Genomic DNA, 19,100 nt, shown 5'->3' on the forward strand with positions numbered 1-19,100 from the left:
GCTACGGTCGGCGAAATGGGTTAGAACTAGAACTAGACTGCAGTGTTTCGATGCAGAGAGCTATTTTCCGGAGAAATAGCTAGATATCCATTCTAGATGGACTAGGTAGATAGCAATAGAGCGCGGCAAGCCGGATACTGTTAGTCGCTCCCTGCCTATCATGGACCGACCGTAACAACTGACCTACTAAACTACTGCACCATAGACAGGTAACTACCGATAGGGAATGACACCCTGGGGGAAGCGAGAACCCAATAGTTAGTCAGTCGATAGACATGGGACTCCAAAACGACCCGGGTCTGGAACGGATATCGGCAGCGTCAGTCAAACCAGAGGAGGGATCCCGAATTCGCAACTGCAACAGCCAGCCAGCTTATCTGTGTCAAATAGCTTCTAACTAGCTAACTACATACGTATCCTAGCTACCCCTCCTCGTGCAGCTCACCACAGACCAGACCAAACAAAATAGATTAGTGATTGCCGGGCTGACAACCCGGGAGGGACGCCATTTGCTCTCCAAATGCGCTCACGCACACAACTCCCCAAGTGCGTTAGCCCCATTAAGTTTGAGTGAATTGAATTGAGTGGGTGTAATCATCATTATCCCTCACTCGGGGCCGTGTGTATGAGTAAATGTCTCGCCTTGTCGGCCTTTCTCCTCGGGATATTCGGCCCTTCCAGTCAAATGAGTAGTCAGGGTCGCCGAAGTCTTGTTTTACTGGTAGGATAATAGTTTAGTTAAGTTGACTGCTAACGGGCTAACTACGCGACACGGGAATCGGCACGGGCGCGCCGTTTGGAGAAAAGACCACCAATTCATCACCCTCCAATCATACATTCGTCCATTTGTTCCATTCAGGCGTTTGACTTTATCCCCTCTGCCTCCTTTTCCATGGTTGCATGTTGTCGGGTATGAACCGTGGTACTGGACCGGTTTTTTCCCAAGTTCAAAGTTCGGTTTTTGTGGGTGTGAAGAATTTTTCCGGAATAGAGTGTCGGGAGTGTGTGATGGATGTAAGGCTGAAGTGAGGGAATTCTTCTGTGGCTTCTTTTGGAGGAGACGTGTCTGATGGAGGGAGGGATGGTTGGGCAGGGATGCACTTCGTAGTGGTGATGTCTCATGTCTATTGGTAGTATTCTGTAGTGATTCATCTATGGACGTTGTGTCTGATACATGCTTAACCTTGTTGCCAGATGCTCGCTCACTATGTAGTTTACTAAACAGCATGGGATCGATGCCAAGGGATCACCAGCATGGATTATTATGTCTAATTATTAAAGTACTTGGACGTTTATATCTGTACTTATTGGTGAAGGGTTGGGCACCCCGCAATATATACATACACTCAACACTACATACAATCCTTAGAATTATCTCGGTAGACAGTAGTAGTAGAAGTGGTAGGTATACCTGAGACAAAACAACTGCTTGAGTCTCTGCAGTGCAATCTGCTTCAGTCCTGATCCAGTCAACCTGTTTCAGTATATATCCCGTGCCTACGTCCTCCATCTAATACATATGTAGGTACCCCTTCTTGCATCAATCAGAAGTAGGTACCATCGACAATCATACCCAAGTAGCATAAGTATTGATGATCCGACCGTATTCTATCCCTATTCCGTCTCATCTCGTCTCTCCTCTCCATGCATCATTTCATACTATCCTCGACTTACATGCCATGTTTTACATGAAGTTTAATTATCGGATCATTGTCTGATACACCCACACACACCCACACACACCCCCTCATCTATCGAGAAAGGCAGGTTAGTCGAACAGACAGATACTGCAATAGCCACATGGACAAATTATAGGCGGAGATTATACGTACATCCAGGAAGTTATTGTATCATATCATTGGAAAGGGGGAGATAATAATCGTGTAGATCGGTATGATTGAGTTTACGAATATGCTATTCGTTTTCTAGATGCGTGAAGAGTAGTCCCTGATTAGGTAGGTAGGTAGTTATGTATACCTGCATATGATGTCAGATGGGGTACTCACTAACTACGTACTACTCTTGTCCGTGAGAGTACGGAGTATGTCTGATGCGATATCCTAATATACTCCGACTCCGTTCGTATGGGTCTGATTCAGAGTTTACGGAACAAGTCGTGAGACAGTAGTTTACTACTTGGCAGGATGATAGAGTTTCCCTTGAACCTAAGTAAAATAAGTGAATAAGTACTGAGGAAGTAATTGCCGAGCGAGGATGTCCTGGCTCTATCCCCGTCGGGATAATCCGTAACCATGATGAAGATGATATCAGATCGACAGTTCATCAGGGGCTGCTGGCTGGCTGGCTGGCTGGCTGCCTTCTGCCCTGGCTACTTACATTGCCAAGATCGCATTTAAGCGAGCAATCAGAATATCGTTGCTGCAATTGATGAACTGTAGAAAGTATATTGCCATTATACAAACTGAAATCATGAGCTAGCTAAGCTATGGTATATACTTACTTTGTAACTACCCCATCCCTATCACACGCAACTATTCCATACAGCCAAGCAACAACAAAAAGCAAAAAACAAATAAGTAACTTAACCCGCCCCTCAAAAACGTGACTCCCTCTTAGGTTAACCTCCCCCCTTTCCAAGCCAATAGTCATGCAGATTACTTTGCGCCAAGCGGGAGATGTGCAGCTTCAGCAAGGCTTCTCTTGGCATGTCTATCATCCATCCCTTTTGGATGTGCGAAATTGCCAGGTTGGGATGTGCACAGAACATAGCGAGGCAGTGTATCTTAGGGATACTAATTATAGAGTGTAATGAAATGACTTGATTTTGGGGTGGTTGTTGTTATCAGTGTAATGGTTACGAGTTACTTCTCTGGGTGTAGTGTTGACGTTTGTGAAGGTGATGATGATGATGACGGGTGCTGCAGCTTGGCGGGAGAGTCACTATGTCGTTTACTTGGTGTTTTCGCTACAGCAGCAGGAGCAGAATAGAGAAAGAAACATGTCTTGGTTCCCTTTGTTTAGTATTTACATTCCATACAACAAGGAACCCAGTCATATACTCACTTACCAGCATACTAAGTAGCATACAAGTAACTACTTACTGAATATAACATTCCCACCAGTTCATTCAAACCAGTTTTACCCCATACCCCATATCACCACCACCAACAACTACTAACTCAACCCCATCTGTTCACGCTCATCCCCCATACCAAAGAAACACAAACACAAACAACTAAAAGTTACCCCTTTCTTCCCTCTTATCTCCCCGCCAAGCGCTGCCGTGCATTCCTCCCTTCTTAATTGTTCTTGGCAAAGGGGGGTTGGTATCGGAGTCCTGCTGCCTCCTGCACCGCCCTCCTCCCTCCCCTCCCTCCCTTCTGGGTGTAATGCAGCCAGCGGAGAGGGGACGGGATGAAAATCACATCAGGGGAAAACACAGCACAGCCCAGCACAGCACAGCCTGAAGTTTGAGTCGCGGGTGATCAACAGGTAAGAAGCGTTAGTTGTTAACCTTCTGCAGGGTTGATCAGATGATACTGCCACTATTAGGTTACAGTATATACTCAATATAGAGTTTGATGGATAAGTTGTTTGTAGGCATCTAAGTAAGTAGCTAACTAGAGTAACTACGGAATAAATTAACGAGGAAGTAGAGAATTGAATAGAACACTTGGCGAAGATAGTGGTCGTCATCACTTTCATGCTGTACTCTGTAGGAATACGTCATACAGCATGAGAATCTGGGTAGATGCATGTTGTATGTATGGTAAGAAATGAGATGGAATAGTTACTTACGGTAGATACTGATGGGGAGATGGATGGTGTTACACGATATTTTAATTTCCTTCCTACATACATACATACAAACATACATACATCTGCGTACATTTCGCTATACCCCAACCTCACTCGACTCTGTCTGAGAAACAAACAGACCTATCTCAAATGTAACAAGATATTAGAAGAGTAAAGTTAGTATGGCAAGCGAATCACCGCCCACCACGAAGCCTTCCATCCATCCAACCAACCAACTGACTCTAACTCTAATCTCTGCTCTGCATATTCATCCATCAATCACCACCACCTTCTCCCCATCTCATGTAAATGTACATGCACAGTAACCGTACCCAACCTCTTACAATATGTTCCTTCGTGCATTGCATGACGTTACAACCTTCCAAATACTATCGTAGATGGATAGATGAAGTGAGACGGACTCTTGGCGGTATGGAATGTGCATTGCAGTATGTATGTATGCAGGTATGCCGTAGTGATGGGTGATGATGATGATGATGATTTCTAGCCATTCTAGACTGCTTCTAGTCCCTTGGTCCGAATCTGGATTGCTGGGCTGGTACTTGGCTATAGTTTTGAGTTTTGGCTTGCTTGGGGTGGTGCTGTCATGTTGTGCCATTTGGTTGTAGTTTGGCTGTAAGGTGCGGTGAAGTCGGTGATGTTGGCGGTGGATGGGTCAGATGGTGGTGCTTGAGGCGGTGGGATGGAGGAATTGGGTAGATTATAGTGAGTTATGGTTGTAAATGACATGGAGGTTTTACTGTAGTATTCCATTAGTTGAGAATTGGTGGTTATATGAAGTGTTCTAGTGTGGTCGGATTCTTTCGTGTAGTAAATATATATTGAGTCTAAATGTGCACCGGTATATATACAATCCCAACAAACATTCAGACCGTCTCAACTTTGTGCCAGCGCTGATATATATCTCTCACATATGTTCATATACTTCTAGGCCACCTATATACACACTCTGATAGTCCTCACTGTCGCTCAGCATGTGCACTGTGACCCCCGGTTCTATATCAAAGCTGCCAATGGAACGGTGTCACTGAGATGCCCACGATGCAACTAAATAGGAACCACCATATCTGAGGACTCCCCGCGAGACTTATCATGTTGTTCGCGTTATCATCCGAGTCAGAATATCGATCGAGCATGGCTGAAACTCGATGCTCTGATATCGAAGCTCCATGGGAACAAGCATATACCACTGACATTGCAGCATGTATGCCGCCATGATGTTCGGCCAAGGTAGACTAACCAGGTCGACGAGCATCCAATTACAGCCAGATGACCTGTAATCGCATTAAGTCGTCACCATGGCACGACTGTCCGACTAAGCATTGTCGCTGGAGATGTCTTGAAACACAGCCCGGACTGGCATCATCTCAAGCACACCAGCATCCATCATGACAATAAATTCCAGCAAAACTGAAGAGAACTAGAATTTAATCCTCATCCCCACCGAACAAGGCACCATCGCCCCCGGCATACTTCTCTCAATAGCAAACTTAGCCCTCCAACCAGAGCAATGACCAGGAAGAATAACCGCAGGATCCAACCTCTTTAGATCCCTAACCGTGCTCTCCATCTGCGACGTCTCACTAGTAGCAAGGTGAAAGCCCCCAACGATAGCATGCAGAGGGACCTCGCCGTCCAGCGAATCCACCGCATGCTGCGCACAATTGACCACCCCGGCGTGACTGCACGCCGTGAACATGACGATGCCCTTGTCTGAATACAGTCAGCGTTACCCAAGCATAGCTATCATCAAATATGAATCGAATCGGATAGCATACCCTTAAGCCTACACATCAAAAACCTCTCATCAGCAATCCCCTCATCCGAGAACCAGTCCTTTTCTTCCGCATCGAACCGCATCCCCCCCTTCAACCCATTCTCATACCCCGTCCGTCGAGGAATCTCCCCCGATATGAAAAAAAAGTCGTCCAGGACGGTATGCGCATCAGCGTGTTTCTGCACCACGCCTCCGGCGGCTTCTAGCTCCTCGAAGCTGGGATCAGCCTGCAATGATATGATATTATTTCCGATAGCCATGCCTCTGTAATCTGGTCGATCGGGATGGAGATCAACTACCGTCGCAGAGGAATTTCCCCCGGCCTTCTTCTTAGCATCCGTAATCATCTCAATAGCCCTTTGAAGACCACCTGCATTAACCCACTTAGCACACACCAAGCCCACTACACCATGATAACAGAAAGAGTAACGTACCAGAATGATCCCGATGCCAATGCGACAACTGCACAACCTCCACACTCGCCAAATCAGGCCGTAGGCGCTTAACATTCCTCTCCCAGGCGTCGCCTTCAGGTCCGGCGTCGAAGAGGATCGTGTGCTGCTTGTTGTCTTTTGTTGCTGTCTGGATAATTCTCTTAGCTTGCATCACTCATCTCAAGATCCAAGGGGAGGAGGGGCATACCACAAGAATCACAACCCATGCGCAGAGCAGCATATATCCTCCATTTGAAGTTCCTTGTGCGCATCTCCCCGGTCGTGGATATCGTGTGGAGAGGATGTTGCCAGTGTGCGCATCAGACCTGTCACTTCTACTGTGTCTGGGGGGACGGGGGACATGGGGTCCAGGTCATTGTCGATGAGGATGGTGGCTTCGAGGGAGTCGAGGTCTACGAGGGATGAAGCGGACATCTTCGATGTAATCTTTTGTTTGTACTTTATGGGGGTGTTTAAGTGGATGGATGGGTGTTGGGGTTGAGCGGGATGTGGGGAGAGGGGATTGTAGTTAGAAGATGTTCACCACATAGGGTAGTTACTAGTCGGAGGTTTTGTTTCGTTTGAGGGGATGTAGCATCAAAGAATGATAGTCATAGTAAGCTGTGATGAGGTTGAATGGTTGTTGGAGGCTTATCTCAGGTGACGTGCAGGTGACGCTTTGGTGCCTCAGGCTGCGGTAAGATTCTCACCAAATGCAATTGAATGAATCAGTGTATATCAACATATCTACGGAGTAATTACTATACGTTAAAGGATGTAGATAGCGATAGATACTTCTGGAATGATTATGACGGTTCAAGCCTAGTATGTGCTAGTGTGGCACGGCCTGGACTTACACCGACTCTTCTACTTCCACTCCTCTACTCCGTACTCTGCAACTCAGTAAATCATGCTCATAGCTATGCACATCATTCGTTGAAACGTTATATACATCACGGGCAGTAACATGTTGTGATCAGCAAAGGGCAAGGCTCGTGTCTACTTCTAAGCCCCCAACGCATATCGCTGATAGGGCAACATCAAAGCTCAAAGCAAACCACTGCTTCTATCCAAGGGGCGATGACACCTCCCGGCAGATGAACAGCCAAGTTTCATCAGGCGCGTGCTCTGGCTGGTTTAGGAAACTCGTCTTCAAAGTTCTCCTGCCGGCCACATGCAGACCGGACGCGGTCAGTCTGGGCCTGACACGTTTAGACGACCATGCATCCAGCTCTCGCCACGCGAGAAGTCACTGCCGTTGCACCGAGGCGACAAAATGGGAATAGGGGATGGGCGAGGTAAGAATGTGACCAAAAAGCCCCGACGTGTCTACAGACCGGTCTTGCCCAAGACGTCGGCAAGCTTGTCGACATCGTCGTCCTTCTTCTGGGAAACCTTTTCGTTCTCGGCCTGCTCGTCGTCCTTGACAAGCTTCTCGGCCTTCTCTTCCTCTTCCTCCTCCTCTTCCTCCTCCTCCTCCTCCTCGCTCTCCTCCTCCTCGAGTTCGTCCAGCTCGTCGACACCCCACATATCCTCCGGGTCATCATCCTGGCCGTGCTCCTCCTGACGGGCCTCCAGAATCTCGCGCAGTTCCGTCACGTTGTTGTCATCCTCGTTGAAGATGTTGCCGTTCAGCTCAATGCGACGCAAGGCAGGAAGAGCAGTCTTGGTGGCGTGCAGGAACTGCTTGACACCCTCGGCGGTGATCTCGTTGTACTGCAGACGCAGCGTCTGGACTTTTTGGTTCTTGGCCTCAGCCAGAGCCTGAGCGACCTTGACGCCACCACGGCCCGACAGCAAGCAGTCACTGACACCGAGCTCACGGAGAGAGGGCCAGCTGGAGACCACACCAGCCAGAGCGGTGGAGCCCATGATGGTGAAAGTGTTGTCCTGCAAGTCGAGCACCTCCAGAGCAGAGCAGTGGCGAAGACCATCCTTCAGCAACATCGAGATACCCTCCTGACGGATACCGTTCTGTGTCATCTTGACGGAGCGCATGCCGGCAGCGTGCACCTCATAGGCACGTGCCCAAGCCGCCATACTGCCGTTCTCCAAGCGATTGCGACCGCAGACGATGCTCTCGAGAAGAGGGACCTCCTTGCCCTCCTTACGGACCTCCTCCTTGCGCTGAGCCAGCTCCGTAAGCGCCTTCGCAATGTTCGAACCAGCCTCGGGGCCCATGCCGTTGTTGTTGAGGATCAGGTGGCGGAGCGGGGTGTGGCGAGCGAGGAAGTCGACGAGGGGCTTCTGGGTGTTGGCGCCGAAGGCATTGTCGGAGAGGTTGACGGTGTGAAGGGTCGTGATTTCGAGAAGGGCATTGAGGAGGAATGTCAGAGCGTCGGGGATTTCGCTCAGCAGACGAGAGGTGAAGATGTCGGCAAGTTCAGCCACTTCGAGGCTCTTTTGTGTAGAAAGCACAGCGGCGAGACGCTCGCAAGCAGGCACACCCAGAGTGTTTCCTCCGAAGCGGATCTCAGTGTAGTCGGTGGCTTCGAGAAGAGGCTTGATATGGGACTCGATATCCTCAGCGGTATCGAGCTTGAGGCCTTTGCCCTCGATAGAGAAGACCTTGGGAGGGGCCATGGTGGGGTAAATTTCAGGGGTAGGAATTGCACAGTGCGATGCGGAAAAGGTGCAAAAGAATCAAAGTAGCAGGACTCGAGGGAGGTCCAAGTAAGCAACGGCTGAATAGTAGCAGGAAAAGCAAAGACAATGAGCGTGGGAGGCAATGCGACCGTGGAGGGGCAAAAAGTGAAGAAGAAAGAAAGACTTGAAGCAGCGGGCCGTGATGCAGCATTCCCCTGACAACCCAATTATTTCCGTTTGTTCCCATAAATTTTCCCCGACCGCCGCTCCGGCCGCCCACAGGCACCATTTCCGCCGTTTCCGGGCAATCGCATCATTATTCAGCATCTTTTCGTCTTGCTCAGCCTCCGACTGCTGTTCGTTTTCGTCGTCAATCCTGTCGCTCTCTGCCCATTGTCATTCACTGAGCCTGTTGCTTCATTTCAGTTCCATTCCTCATCATGTCGTGGTTGTCCGGTTCCTCCAACAGTACGTATTCCCATCCATGCTCGCCGCAGGATCCATACCTCTTGCCTCGCTAGTATATCGGAGTGACTCAAGGCTGACAATCTTTCGTGATAATAGCTGAGAAGGCTGCTGCCCCTGCTCCTGCCGAGTCGGTGCCTGCGGAAAAGCCCAAGGTATGCCCATTGCTCACACGACACCAATGTAGTCCAGAATGTCCGACTGACCGAGTCACAGCCATGCTGCGTTTGCAAGACCGAAAAGACCGCCCGCGATGACTGCATGCTCTTCTCCAAGACCGACGATCCCACACAGGAGTGCAAACCTCTGATTGATCAGTACAAGGCCTGCATGGCTGGCTACGGCTTCAAGGTCTAAGTTGCACCATACCCGACTGCTGCCGGGACAGCTGCACAATGAGGATGATACATAGAGTTCAGCGCATGCAAATATTGGTGTTCGGTTATGGGTTTATTCTGGGTTACATGTATTGTATAGGTCATTTTCGACGTCTATAGGTGGAGCATCTCCCTTCTTGTGCAATAAATTGTATATTATCTATGTCATCATGTTCTGGGAATATTGTATGGATCGAAGGCTTAAGCAACCGCTTTTATCTCCACCAGGAGCAAGAAGCATAACTCGCAGTCTATCGCCGATAAGATCTGCCCAAGGCAGTCCCGAACATCAAAATGGGTATCACGAGAGAATCAAGTAGACTATGAAAGGAAATCACCGCCCAGCAACCTCACTGGTTCTTCTTCTCTGTCTCCTCGGCTGCCTTTTGGTCGATTTTGCGGCACTGCTGGATCAGCTTCCAGAAACACCACAGATACGCAATTCCAAATCCTCCAGCACCGATGAGGGCATTCAGCACCACCCACAGATCCGGCTTGCCAGGAGGGGGCGCCACGAAGGCTTCCAGGACATGCCATGCGATCATAGCAAGGTAAAAGCAGGTATGCAAAAGCTTGGTCAGCACATGAAGCTCGGCACCGGGGGTGGTGTCTTCCAAGGAGGCACGGCGGCGGAATGTTCCCAGCGACGTTGGAGGGAGCCCCAATAGGTAGGCCCAAAGCAGAGTCATGACGAAGTAGGGGATTCGAAGTTCGTCACGCTGCAGGAGAGGGTACATGGTCCACGAGCCAAGCATATTGGCCCAGCCCACCCAAGCCCGGGTCTCTTTACTTAGGCCGCCATCTCCAGCCAGGAGAAGGGTCATGGGGAGCAAGGGAAGGAGAACGCTCTTCTCATGCACCTGAAACGAGAACAAGAAGAAGCCCCACGCTACACTTGACAAGGCTGGGAGGAGTAGCGAGGCGCGCGGGTGACGGAAGATGATGGCGCACGGGACGGCAATGGATGCCAGCGTCGCTCCAAGGGACATGCGCTGGAGCAGAGTGGCCTCGAATCGGTGGAGTTTGTAGAACGTATGGATGGCACACCACGCATTCGCGACCTTGTCCTCGAACAGACCACGAGCAAAGGGGAAGACGCGGTGGATAATTTGAGTCAGCTGGAAGATGACTGCATAAAGCATTGAGCTCTTGTCCAGCTCGATCGGGAGGATCTGCAAAAGCGGAGGTGCAGGGGCAAATGCCAGAGTTGCTTGCGCCTCGATACCAATCGCTCCAATGAGCATTGGAGCAAGCAGGACAGCAAATGCAACGAGGGTGACAAGAGAAATGCAGATGAGACGGAGGAACCGGATCTTGGGAAAGATGCAGACACCAAGAAGGAAGGCGAACATAACTGGAGCATAGTACAGGGCCATCTGCTTGAAACCCAGAGCACCCACGAAGAAGATGCAGGCCCATAGCATGCGTCCAGCCAGAATGGCATCCAAGCTCGCAACAACCAGTCCCAGCATCACCGTGTTATATTGAAAATGACCGTGGTCAATGAGAATAGTCGCCGGCTGTAGGAGGATCGCAGTGAGGGCAATTGAAGCAGACCAAACCGGAACGCTCTGCATGCGGGTGAAGCGGCGCAGGAAGGTAACGACGGCCGGGATGTAGACAAGGTATTCCGAAGCAATCACAGTTCCGCGCATGAACACCTTCAACAAGGGATCTTCGATGCCACGGGATTGGTCCAGGGCAAACCATGCGGGGTCAAAGAGAGAACCACTAGCCAGTCAGTCTAAACCACCACAAATTCAAGCACTCATGACGTACAGTTTTCCGAGCAACCAGCTGTGGTATGCAGTCAACGGCGGGTAGTCCAACCCCCAGTATTGCAGATCGTACAAGTACCATTTGGAAATGGGTAGATGAGTCGTGATCTCCATCCAATGTCTTTGTGCTTCAAAGTCACCATGCATAGGGGGTACTCCGAAGCCTGTGACTGTTAGTGTGTGACGCCTGGTATAGGAGAGAGCAGTGATTCGCGTACCAGAATATCCCCACAAACTGACAGCCCAGCGAAACAAACCCACTGCCATCAATATCAAGGGTAGCACAAGCCATTGTGAGACACCAGCGCGAGCAGACCAGAGGAAAGACACCAATGGGAAAGCTGGGGAGGCCTTCCCTCCAACGTCAACAATGAGGGAATTGTTAGAGCCGGCGAAAGACGAGGGAAGCTTTCTCTTCTTCCGCGGACGGTAAGAGGACGGAGGAGGCGCCATGATTCACAAGCAATGGAGCAAATCACGAGAGTTCCATTGACTGCGCGTAGATGTCAAGCAGCCGTGACAGGTCTAAAGGAATGACAGGTAGTTGGAGTCGATAGTTAGTGGACTGGCTGGAGGTGGTTGACTGCGGAGGGACACTCTGGTTCCAACGGTCTGCCGGTGGACCAATGAGAGGCCCGGTCGGAGTCGGGCCAAGTCAAGTTAGTCTCCTAGCCAGTTCCCCACTTAGTTCCTGAGCTAGTTCAGCTGCAGCAGGCGGTAGGGGATGTTGATTTTTTTCTGCCAGCCTCCAAATTTTTTTTGCGTTTAGTCGCCTTATCAGAGCTGCTCCCCCAGCTACGAATTTTCTTCTTCCTTCATTCCTGTCCTACTCTTCCCCTTCACCTTTTTCCATCATTTTTATCACTCTTCTTCACTTGGTTGTCTGTTCAACTAAGTGTTCTATCTCTTTTCATTGCATATCTAACGGTACGCTTCAACAGACACTCTGTGGGCTTCTTGCATTGAGGGCTGTGGGCTGTAGCATACTACATCTATTCTGTGGGATCTGTGGGATACTCTCGTGGGTTTCATATCATAGACGGTAGCTTCCCTGTCGTCTCGTGTGGGCTTAGACACTGTCGTTGTGGGTTACCTGTGGGTATTTGAAAATTTCCATTACAAATCGGGTGATTGTGGGATTATAAGATCTGCCGCACATTCCTAGCTTTTCACTGTATACTTGCCTAGTTTACAGTTTCTTTGGTTCGTCTTTTCCCTTCCTATCAATCTGTTTGTTTTTCCCTATACTAATTTTTATCCCTTTCAGATCAAAATGTCCAAGACCAAGTCCGTTACCAAGAAGGGCTCTGAGAAGCCGGTTGACAAGACCCTTAGCAAGGTCAAGTCTGCTGGTGTGACCAAGTCCTCCCAGTCCCCCAAGGCCAAGAGCAAGCAGATTGCTCGTGAGGTTGCCTCCAAGGAGAAGAAGGACAAGAAGAAGAAGAAGGAGCCTACTCCCAGCGAGTCTTCCGAGTCCGAGTCCGACAGCGATGAGGAGATGGCCTCCGACTCCAGCTCTAGCAGCGAGAGTGAGGACGAGAAGCCCGCCAAGAAGACTGAGAAGAAGGGCAAGAAGGTTGAGTCCGAGTCCGAGTCTTCCGAGTCTGAGTCTGAGTCCGACTCTGACAGCGATGAGGAGATGAACGACGCCTCTAGCAGCGAGAGCGAGGAGGAGGAGAAGCCTGCCAAGAAGACCAAGGAGGAGCCCAAGAAGGCTGCCAAGAAGGCTGAGTCCAGCGACTCTGAGTCTGAGTCTTCCGACTCTGACTCCGAGTCCGAGGATGAGAAGCCTGCTAAGAAGGAAACCAAGAAGGCTGAGTCCGAGTCTGAGTCTTCCGACTCTGACTCTGACTCCGACTCTGAGGAGGAGGCCCCCAAGAAGGCCGCCAAGAAGGAGTCCAGCGACAGCGACTCTGACTCCGACTCCGACTCTGACTCTGAGAGCGAGGAGGAGACCAAGGAGAAGAAGGCCGAGAAGGTATGCTGATTCATCCCTTTCAATCAATAGTCTTATGCTAACGACCACAGGAGTCTTCCGACTCTTCTGACTCCGACTCCTCCGACTCCGACTCTGACTCCGAGTCTGAGGAGAGCGAGAAGCCCTCCAAGAAGCGTAAGGCTGAGGAGGAGACCTCCGCTACCCCCAAGAAGTCCAAGACTGAGGATCCTGCTCCTGGTGCTTCTGCCAACCTGTTCGTCGGTAACCTGTCCTGGAACGTCGATGAGGCTTGGCTCCAGTCCGAGTTCGAGAGCTTCGGTGAGCTCTCCGGTGTTCGTATCATGACTGAGCGTGACACTGGCCGCTCTCGTGGGTGAGTACAGTCTTTGTCCATAATTATCGAGCAACTGCTAACCCCTTTCAGTTTCGGTTACGTTGAGTACACCAACGCTGTCGATGCCGCCAAGGCCTTCGAGGCCAAGAAGGGTGCTGAGATCGACGGACGTGTGATCAACCTGGACTATGCCACTGGCCGTCCCGCCAACAAGGACCAGCAGGGTGGTTTCAAGGACCGCGCCAACGCTCGTGCCCGTTCCTTCGGTGACCAGGCCAGCCCCGAGAGTGACACCCTCTTCGTCGGCAACCTTCCCTTCGATGCCAACGAGGACTCGGTCGGCGAGCTGTTCGGTGAGAAGGGTAGCATCCTCGGCATCCGCCTGCCCACCGACCCCGACTCTGGCCGCCCCAAGGGCTTCGGCTACGTCCAGTACTCCTCTGTCGACGAGGCCCGCGCTGCCTTCAACGAGCTCCAGGGTGCTGACCTGCTCGGACGCCCGGTGCGTCTGGACTTCAGCACTCCCCGTGCCAACAACGGCGGCGGCGGTGGTGGTCGCGGTGGTGGCCGTGGCGGCTTCGGCGGTCGTGGCGGTGGTCGTGGTGGCTTCGGTGATCGTGGTGGCCGTGGCCGTGGTGGCTTCGGTGGCCGCGGTGGTGGTGCCCCCAACAAGGCTCGTGGTGGTATCCCCGAGTACAAGGGCACCAAGGTCACTTTCTAAGTCAATTTGTAAAAGTACTAACCGACGTATACCGATGTTTTTCTAGAATATTTGTTTTGGGCAATGGGTTATGGTTTCCGGGGTTGTGTTATTATTCATCACTGTTTCTGGTACCCCAAAAGTTGTCTGCATTTGTCTCATCACGTCAAGCAAGCTAGCAAGCTAGCTAGCTAGCTAGCTATCTGCCTGTTTATCTAGGTAGCATACCAATTTAATGAATGGCTATGACCAGAATGATTCACGTTTCTTTTTCTTCTTCTTCTTCTTCTTCTTCTTTGTTTGGGTGAAATGGTGGCACGGATCGACCAGATCTGCTGCGAGTGCGTGATGGTGGGCCTATCAGCGGGTCGAGGCAGCGGGGGACAAGTCAGCTGTGCAGTGGGAAAGGCTGTTTGAGGGTCGGATGATGGACCAGCCCTCGTGCTCGCCTCTCCCTTCTTATTCTCCCCGTCTCGCTTGTTGCTCGGGTCTATCGTTGTCCTGGATTATCCCGTTCAACCTGAGGGAATAGAAAGAAGAAGCAGCAGGTATCTTCTGGTCGAGCTTCAGGTTGGATGCTGGAGACTGACAGGGAACCTAAACCTGCAATTTCATCGATGTTTCTTCACGGCAACTGCCAGCATCCACTTGCAAACTAACTACTTACTACTAAGTACTGATAAGATAATCTTAACGGATCCTCCCTCATCATCCATTCAAACTGTTGCATCCCAACCCCGCCCTTTCTGACCGCTCAGCGTACGAGCTGAACGGTCCGCTTGCATTCCCCGTGGTCTGAGGATTGACTGACCGTGTGTTGCCTGCCTGCTCACTCATCTCATCACCGCTGCTTCTTCTACCTTCTATTTCTGCCTTCTTATTTATTCTTTACCTACTCTCTACTGCTCTCCTCCCATCCCCGCCTCGTCAGTCTCTCCCGTTATCCTTTCTCTTCACATCATGCAACCCAACCACTATGACCTACTGGGTCAGGTGCACGATGACCCTCGATCGGTCGGGCGACTGACGCGAGACGCCCATCAGCCGCCGTCGCGCGAGCCTCACGCCTTCCAGCAGTCCCGGTCGCCTGCTGCTGTTGCGCCCACGAGATCCGAAGGTGCGTCATCCTGGTTTTCTCCAGATATTTGCCCTACGCCTGGCATTTCTGCACCTTTCCCCTGCATCTTGATTCACTCCGATCTGCATGCATTGCCAGTCCTCTTTCAAAAGTCACTATTACTTGTACCACCACCATGTACTCACTACGTTATTATATAGATTCCTGGATCGAGGTCTCCTCCCAGCCCTCTTCCTCTTCCCTCTCCTCCGCCGGCACCAACGATGATATCATCACCACGGGTCTCCGCGTCCAGCAGAATGAAGCCGGTGCATACCATCGCAGTCGCCGGCGCCGTCTGCAGCGGCTGGCTGCCGTCACCACCGCCCAAGTCGACTACTCGTCCCGCGAACAAAGCAGTAGCCAAGACGAATACGAGGAGAGTGAGAGTGAGTCGGACCGTGTCCTCAGCAGCTCGAACGAGGACATGGTCCGTCAAGCTTTACCCACCCCGTTCGTCCCGGGACCTGGCCCCTCTTCAACCGCTTCCGATGATGCCAGTGATGAGGATGAGGATGATGATGATGATGACAACTCAACGGCGCTGGGAATGCGCATGGGCTCAGCTCCCTTTGTTCCTCAGCCCAACGTCTTCTCGCACCCACCTGCATCCCAAAACACCTCTTGGAGGCCTACCGGAGGACACCGTTCACAGCCGAGTGAGGTGTCCAACTCCAGCCGTCGCACAGCGATCCGCAGAAACTCTCAAGCAAGTATACGCTCCGCACGGAGATCCTCCCAGCAACATAGTCCATTCAATATGATCTCACCGTCCCACCACGCGGATCACGATGCCGCCTTGCGTGCCAGTCTATCCACATTACTCTCCTGTGCCGCTGCAGCTCGAGGTCTGCCTAAATCCGACCCTCCTCCCTCACAGGCCAGTCCTTCCCGGGGCCATCCCTCTTCCTTCCGCTTAGTACCGGAGTCAGTAGCGATGGGAGGAGAAGTCGGCGAGGAAGCTGTAGGGATGGAAGCGACTGTCCCCACTCGTACCCCGCGGCAGGGCCCCACTCCGCAGCCGGCCTCATACTCACCCCGCGATGCCCAGTCGGCCCCTCGACCCAAGCGGCGATCCAGTCCATCCAAAGAACGTAGTCACTCCTCTGCAAAGAAGGGTCGTCGAGCCAGCATAGCAGATGCCTCGACTGCTAGTCCCACCGTCATGACCTGGGTGATCAGCGCGGGTGTCGTCGTCCTGTTTTCAGCCATCAGCTTCTCCGCCGGCTACGTGCTGGGCCGCGAAGTCGGTCGCCTGGAGGCCAGCACGGGAATGACCGTGGCTGGCGATACTGGCGTTCCCGGCAGAGCAGCGGCGGGCTGCGGCCAAGAAGCAGTCCGCGGTGGTCTTAAACGCATCCGTTGGGGATCGGGAACCTCAGGGTCGGGCATCATTGCGTGACTGACCATATACATTACATCTCCTTCGATTTATATGAGTGCTAACGATAATGGTGATTAACGGGATATGAAGCTATGAATATCTGGTGCGGTACATTCGTTGACTGCTTTTTCCTATGTCCCCTCTCTTTGGAAGGACGGATTGCATGCATAGCAAGGCTTTCCGGTCGTTGGTCTATGAAATGTTCTCGGATCATTTGTGGAGCCGCGGGAAAAGTAGTTGTTGGTTGAGATTTGGATCGATGTTTGGATTGGCGTTTGGAGTGAGTATTTAGTTGCAGCTATACCCCTTTACCTCCCTGACAGCTAGTCAATACACGAGTAATTTGGCTTTCACCCCCACTACTCTAGTCTTAAAGCAGTAAACAGTAGAACACCTCAGAAACCCAGTACTAGTTATTTCCCCTCTATATACAATGACATCGAGCAGACCACTAACTGTACATCTGATCCATTATCAAGTCTCCCCTATCAGCAGTGAGATCAGTTTGTAGGCAAGAATCTTCAGAATCCCATCCTAGAGTCCAATCCAATCCTCTGTTTTGTGTAACTTCACGCAATAATAATTTTCAAACATTTATTTCCATAATCACACTTTATTCCATCTCTTTCCATCAACATAAACAGAGAACAAAACACCCCCTTCACTAGGATACTCCAATACCCACCGCAGACCCATCAATCCGACAAGAACAACAATCCCTTCAATTTCAGTAAGCAGTAACCATAACCCCCATGCTTGCCTGTCCCAATACGGAAATGGCGCCGTGGCCATGATTTCCAACTACCAACCAAACATGATCGACCCTCTTTGGGTCTAACATGCTAAGCGTCACCACAAGCACCGATTACACCCATTGTAATATGCCATGGTGATAATATATCTTCCTTTCGTGATATAATGAGGTAGACGGTAGATAGTAGCATATTATTTCCTGTGCTTCTTCGAGCCCGTGGAGTGTGATCGCTGTCACATCCCCCTCCCTGGGAAATGCTTGCCAGACGGACCCCGGATTTCCTTCCACATACTGTGGAAAATTGGAAAATGACCATTAACCATAACCCAAGGAAGGCAAACTTTCCATCAAAGATTTCGAGAGATCATCATGATATCCCAGTCCCAGTGCAGCATCCATGTCTAGCTGCGGCTGTACTATTCAAGTGGGATGGTGGTGTACCCAGAGTGGTTCAGATGGAAAATAAATCCTTGGTATAATGATACACAGGTGTATCAGCCAGATCCAAAACAAGCCGAGGATATCTTACAACAAGGACAAGACATGAGCCCATGGTCTGAACCCTTTCTTCTCCGAACTGGAAGATGAGGTCCAAGGGCGCATCAATCCGTTTGATTTTCGTCAAGCCATTCCTAGGGAGACCCGATCCTCCTCGTATCAGCGATGATGGGATCGAGTGCAGGACATGTCGTTGGACATTGCTGGGAAAGTCTGGCGTTGCGGATGATCTGAACTGTTTTCTATCTTGGAGAGGGTAGAATCGACGTGTGAACAGCACCGTTGGAAAACATGAACGAACGGTGTACTTGGCCAGCAGGCAGTAGTTAACCTGCTCGAGTGTCTCGGGAATCTGGGGTTTCGGCACCCCTAGTTGCAGCCTGCCTGTATCTGAAGTCCTAAAGCCCTCATGGGGATATATCCTGTCTCAAGCCCTCTTGGAGGCTCTATTTCTGATGATGATCCTAATTATGCAAGCAGAGCAGCCAGAATAGTTGGCTGGTGGTGTGGTTTTATTGTATTCAATTGGCATCTTCTTTAACCGGCAGGAAGATAAAGCAGCAATATCTGTGGCGAGTGGGTTCATGTCTGGGTGCGATGAATGATATATATGATATTATCCGTCATCGCGGACTTGAAGGATGGAAACCAGTGAGCTGATGAGCGTGCCTTCAGACATGATAAGTATTTATCGCGTGTTTCAGCAACATCGCATCTTCGATATGCTCTTTGTTGCTTGAGGACATGTTATGTTGTTGCTCTGCATAACGAACCGGGCCAGGCCAGGACTGGGGAGTGGGACATGTTGACTTGAGACTCCGTCTCACTTGATGAAGAATGATGGATGGAAAAAAATACTCGGAGAAAAAGAAAATGGACCGATCCCATGCTGCATCAGACTTGAACATCGTTCTTTTGCTTGGACTTGGACACCACGGCTTTAAACCAACCGACTTCGCAACACTAGAACTGAGGATACCATGCCCCTCCGTCCGTCCATCGCAGGTGCCAATAGCAAGCCTGACAGCCGCGCGGAAGGCCAGATCGGGAAATCGATGATATCCTCCAGCTAATGTTTCTTGCTCGGTCGGTCGGTCGGTCTGTATCTCACTGGCGCGGCTGATTGAGATGGCTAGACTGAGGAACTCACGCCGTCCCGTCCGTCCGCTGCGTCGTG

At 50.8% G+C, this 19,100-nt stretch overlaps 7 protein-coding genes across 7 annotated transcripts; 3 read left to right on the top strand and 4 right to left on the bottom strand.

Annotated features, from left to right (window-relative positions):
- Positions 1 to 748: 748 nt before the first annotated feature.
- BDQ94DRAFT_150175 (uncharacterized protein) lies at positions 749 to 1,162 on the bottom strand. Its single transcript, XM_026767528.1, has one exon. It carries the CDS (start codon positions 1,150 to 1,152, stop codon positions 856 to 858), a length of 297 nt encoding a protein of 98 aa, XP_026622679.1. The 5' UTR covers positions 1,153 to 1,162; the 3' UTR covers positions 749 to 855.
- Positions 1,163 to 5,200: 4,038 nt separating this feature from the next.
- BDQ94DRAFT_161908 (MBL fold metallo-hydrolase) lies at positions 5,201 to 6,426 on the bottom strand (the record flags this gene model as incomplete). Its single annotated transcript, XM_026769459.1, has 4 exons — positions 5,201 to 5,493; positions 5,559 to 5,927; positions 5,992 to 6,149; positions 6,212 to 6,426. The coding sequence occupies 4 exons, from the start codon at positions 6,424 to 6,426 to the stop codon at positions 5,201 to 5,203; spliced, it is 1,035 nt and encodes a 344-aa protein (XP_026622680.1).
- A 349-nt stretch (positions 6,427 to 6,775) lies between these two features.
- Positions 6,776 to 8,786, bottom strand: BDQ94DRAFT_150178 (GTPase-activating protein RNA1). The gene has a single exon (XM_026767529.1). It carries the CDS (start codon positions 8,572 to 8,574, stop codon positions 7,321 to 7,323), a length of 1,254 nt encoding a protein of 417 aa, XP_026622681.1. The 5' UTR covers positions 8,575 to 8,786; the 3' UTR covers positions 6,776 to 7,320.
- A 231-nt stretch (positions 8,787 to 9,017) lies between these two features.
- On the top strand, positions 9,018 to 9,399 carry BDQ94DRAFT_173669 (copper metallochaperone COX17; the record flags this gene model as incomplete). Its single annotated transcript, XM_026772205.1, has 3 exons — positions 9,018 to 9,045; positions 9,142 to 9,197; positions 9,259 to 9,399. The coding sequence occupies 3 exons, from the start codon at positions 9,018 to 9,020 to the stop codon at positions 9,397 to 9,399; spliced, it is 225 nt and encodes a 74-aa protein (XP_026622682.1).
- A 370-nt stretch (positions 9,400 to 9,769) lies between these two features.
- Positions 9,770 to 11,650, bottom strand: BDQ94DRAFT_173670 (dolichyl-P-Glc:Man(9)GlcNAc(2)-PP-dolichol alpha-1,3-glucosyltransferase ALG6; the record flags this gene model as incomplete). The annotated part of the gene is made up of 3 exons (XM_026772206.1): positions 9,770 to 11,150; positions 11,199 to 11,361; positions 11,416 to 11,650. 3 exons carry the CDS (start codon positions 11,648 to 11,650, stop codon positions 9,770 to 9,772), a joined length of 1,779 nt encoding a protein of 592 aa, XP_026622683.1.
- A 346-nt stretch (positions 11,651 to 11,996) lies between these two features.
- BDQ94DRAFT_150180 (putative nucleolin protein Nsr1) lies at positions 11,997 to 14,428 on the top strand. Its single transcript, XM_026767530.1, has 4 exons — positions 11,997 to 12,400; positions 12,465 to 13,175; positions 13,226 to 13,509; positions 13,561 to 14,428. The coding sequence occupies exons 2-4, from the start codon at positions 12,471 to 12,473 to the stop codon at positions 14,189 to 14,191; spliced, it is 1,620 nt and encodes a 539-aa protein (XP_026622684.1). The 5' UTR covers positions 11,997 to 12,400; positions 12,465 to 12,470; the 3' UTR covers positions 14,192 to 14,428.
- Positions 14,429 to 15,048: 620 nt separating this feature from the next.
- Positions 15,049 to 17,029, top strand: BDQ94DRAFT_150182 (uncharacterized protein). Its single transcript, XM_026767531.1, has 2 exons — positions 15,049 to 15,287; positions 15,449 to 17,029. The coding sequence occupies exons 1-2, from the start codon at positions 15,131 to 15,133 to the stop codon at positions 16,687 to 16,689; spliced, it is 1,398 nt and encodes a 465-aa protein (XP_026622685.1). The 5' UTR covers positions 15,049 to 15,130; the 3' UTR covers positions 16,690 to 17,029.
- Positions 17,030 to 19,100: the final 2,071 nt, after the last annotated feature.

This window comes from Aspergillus welwitschiae (genome assembly GCF_003344945.1).
Source record: "Aspergillus welwitschiae strain CBS 139.54b unplaced genomic scaffold BDQ94scaffold_35, whole genome shotgun sequence".
In the NCBI taxonomy this organism is placed as follows: Eukaryota; Fungi; Ascomycota; class Eurotiomycetes; order Eurotiales; family Aspergillaceae; genus Aspergillus; species Aspergillus welwitschiae.

Coding starts and splice junctions, on each gene's coding strand:
- BDQ94DRAFT_150180 (XM_026767530.1), top strand. CDS start 12,471: ATGTCCAAGACCAAGTCCGTTACCAAGAAGGGCTCTGAGAAGCCGGTT. Junction 13,176..13,225: donor AGGAGAAGAAGGCCGAGAAG/GTATGCTGATTC, acceptor TAACGACCACAG/GAGTCTTCCGACTCTTCTGA. Junction 13,510..13,560: donor GACACTGGCCGCTCTCGTGG/GTGAGTACAGTC, acceptor AACCCCTTTCAG/TTTCGGTTACGTTGAGTACA.
- BDQ94DRAFT_150182 (XM_026767531.1), top strand. CDS start 15,131: ATGCAACCCAACCACTATGACCTACTGGGTCAGGTGCACGATGACCCT. Junction 15,288..15,448: donor TGCGCCCACGAGATCCGAAG/GTGCGTCATCCT, acceptor GTTATTATATAG/ATTCCTGGATCGAGGTCTCC.
- BDQ94DRAFT_150175 (XM_026767528.1), bottom strand. CDS start 1,152: ATGAATCACTACAGAATACTACCAATAGACATGAGACATCACCACTAC.
- BDQ94DRAFT_150178 (XM_026767529.1), bottom strand. CDS start 8,574: ATGGCCCCTCCCAAGGTCTTCTCTATCGAGGGCAAAGGCCTCAAGCTC.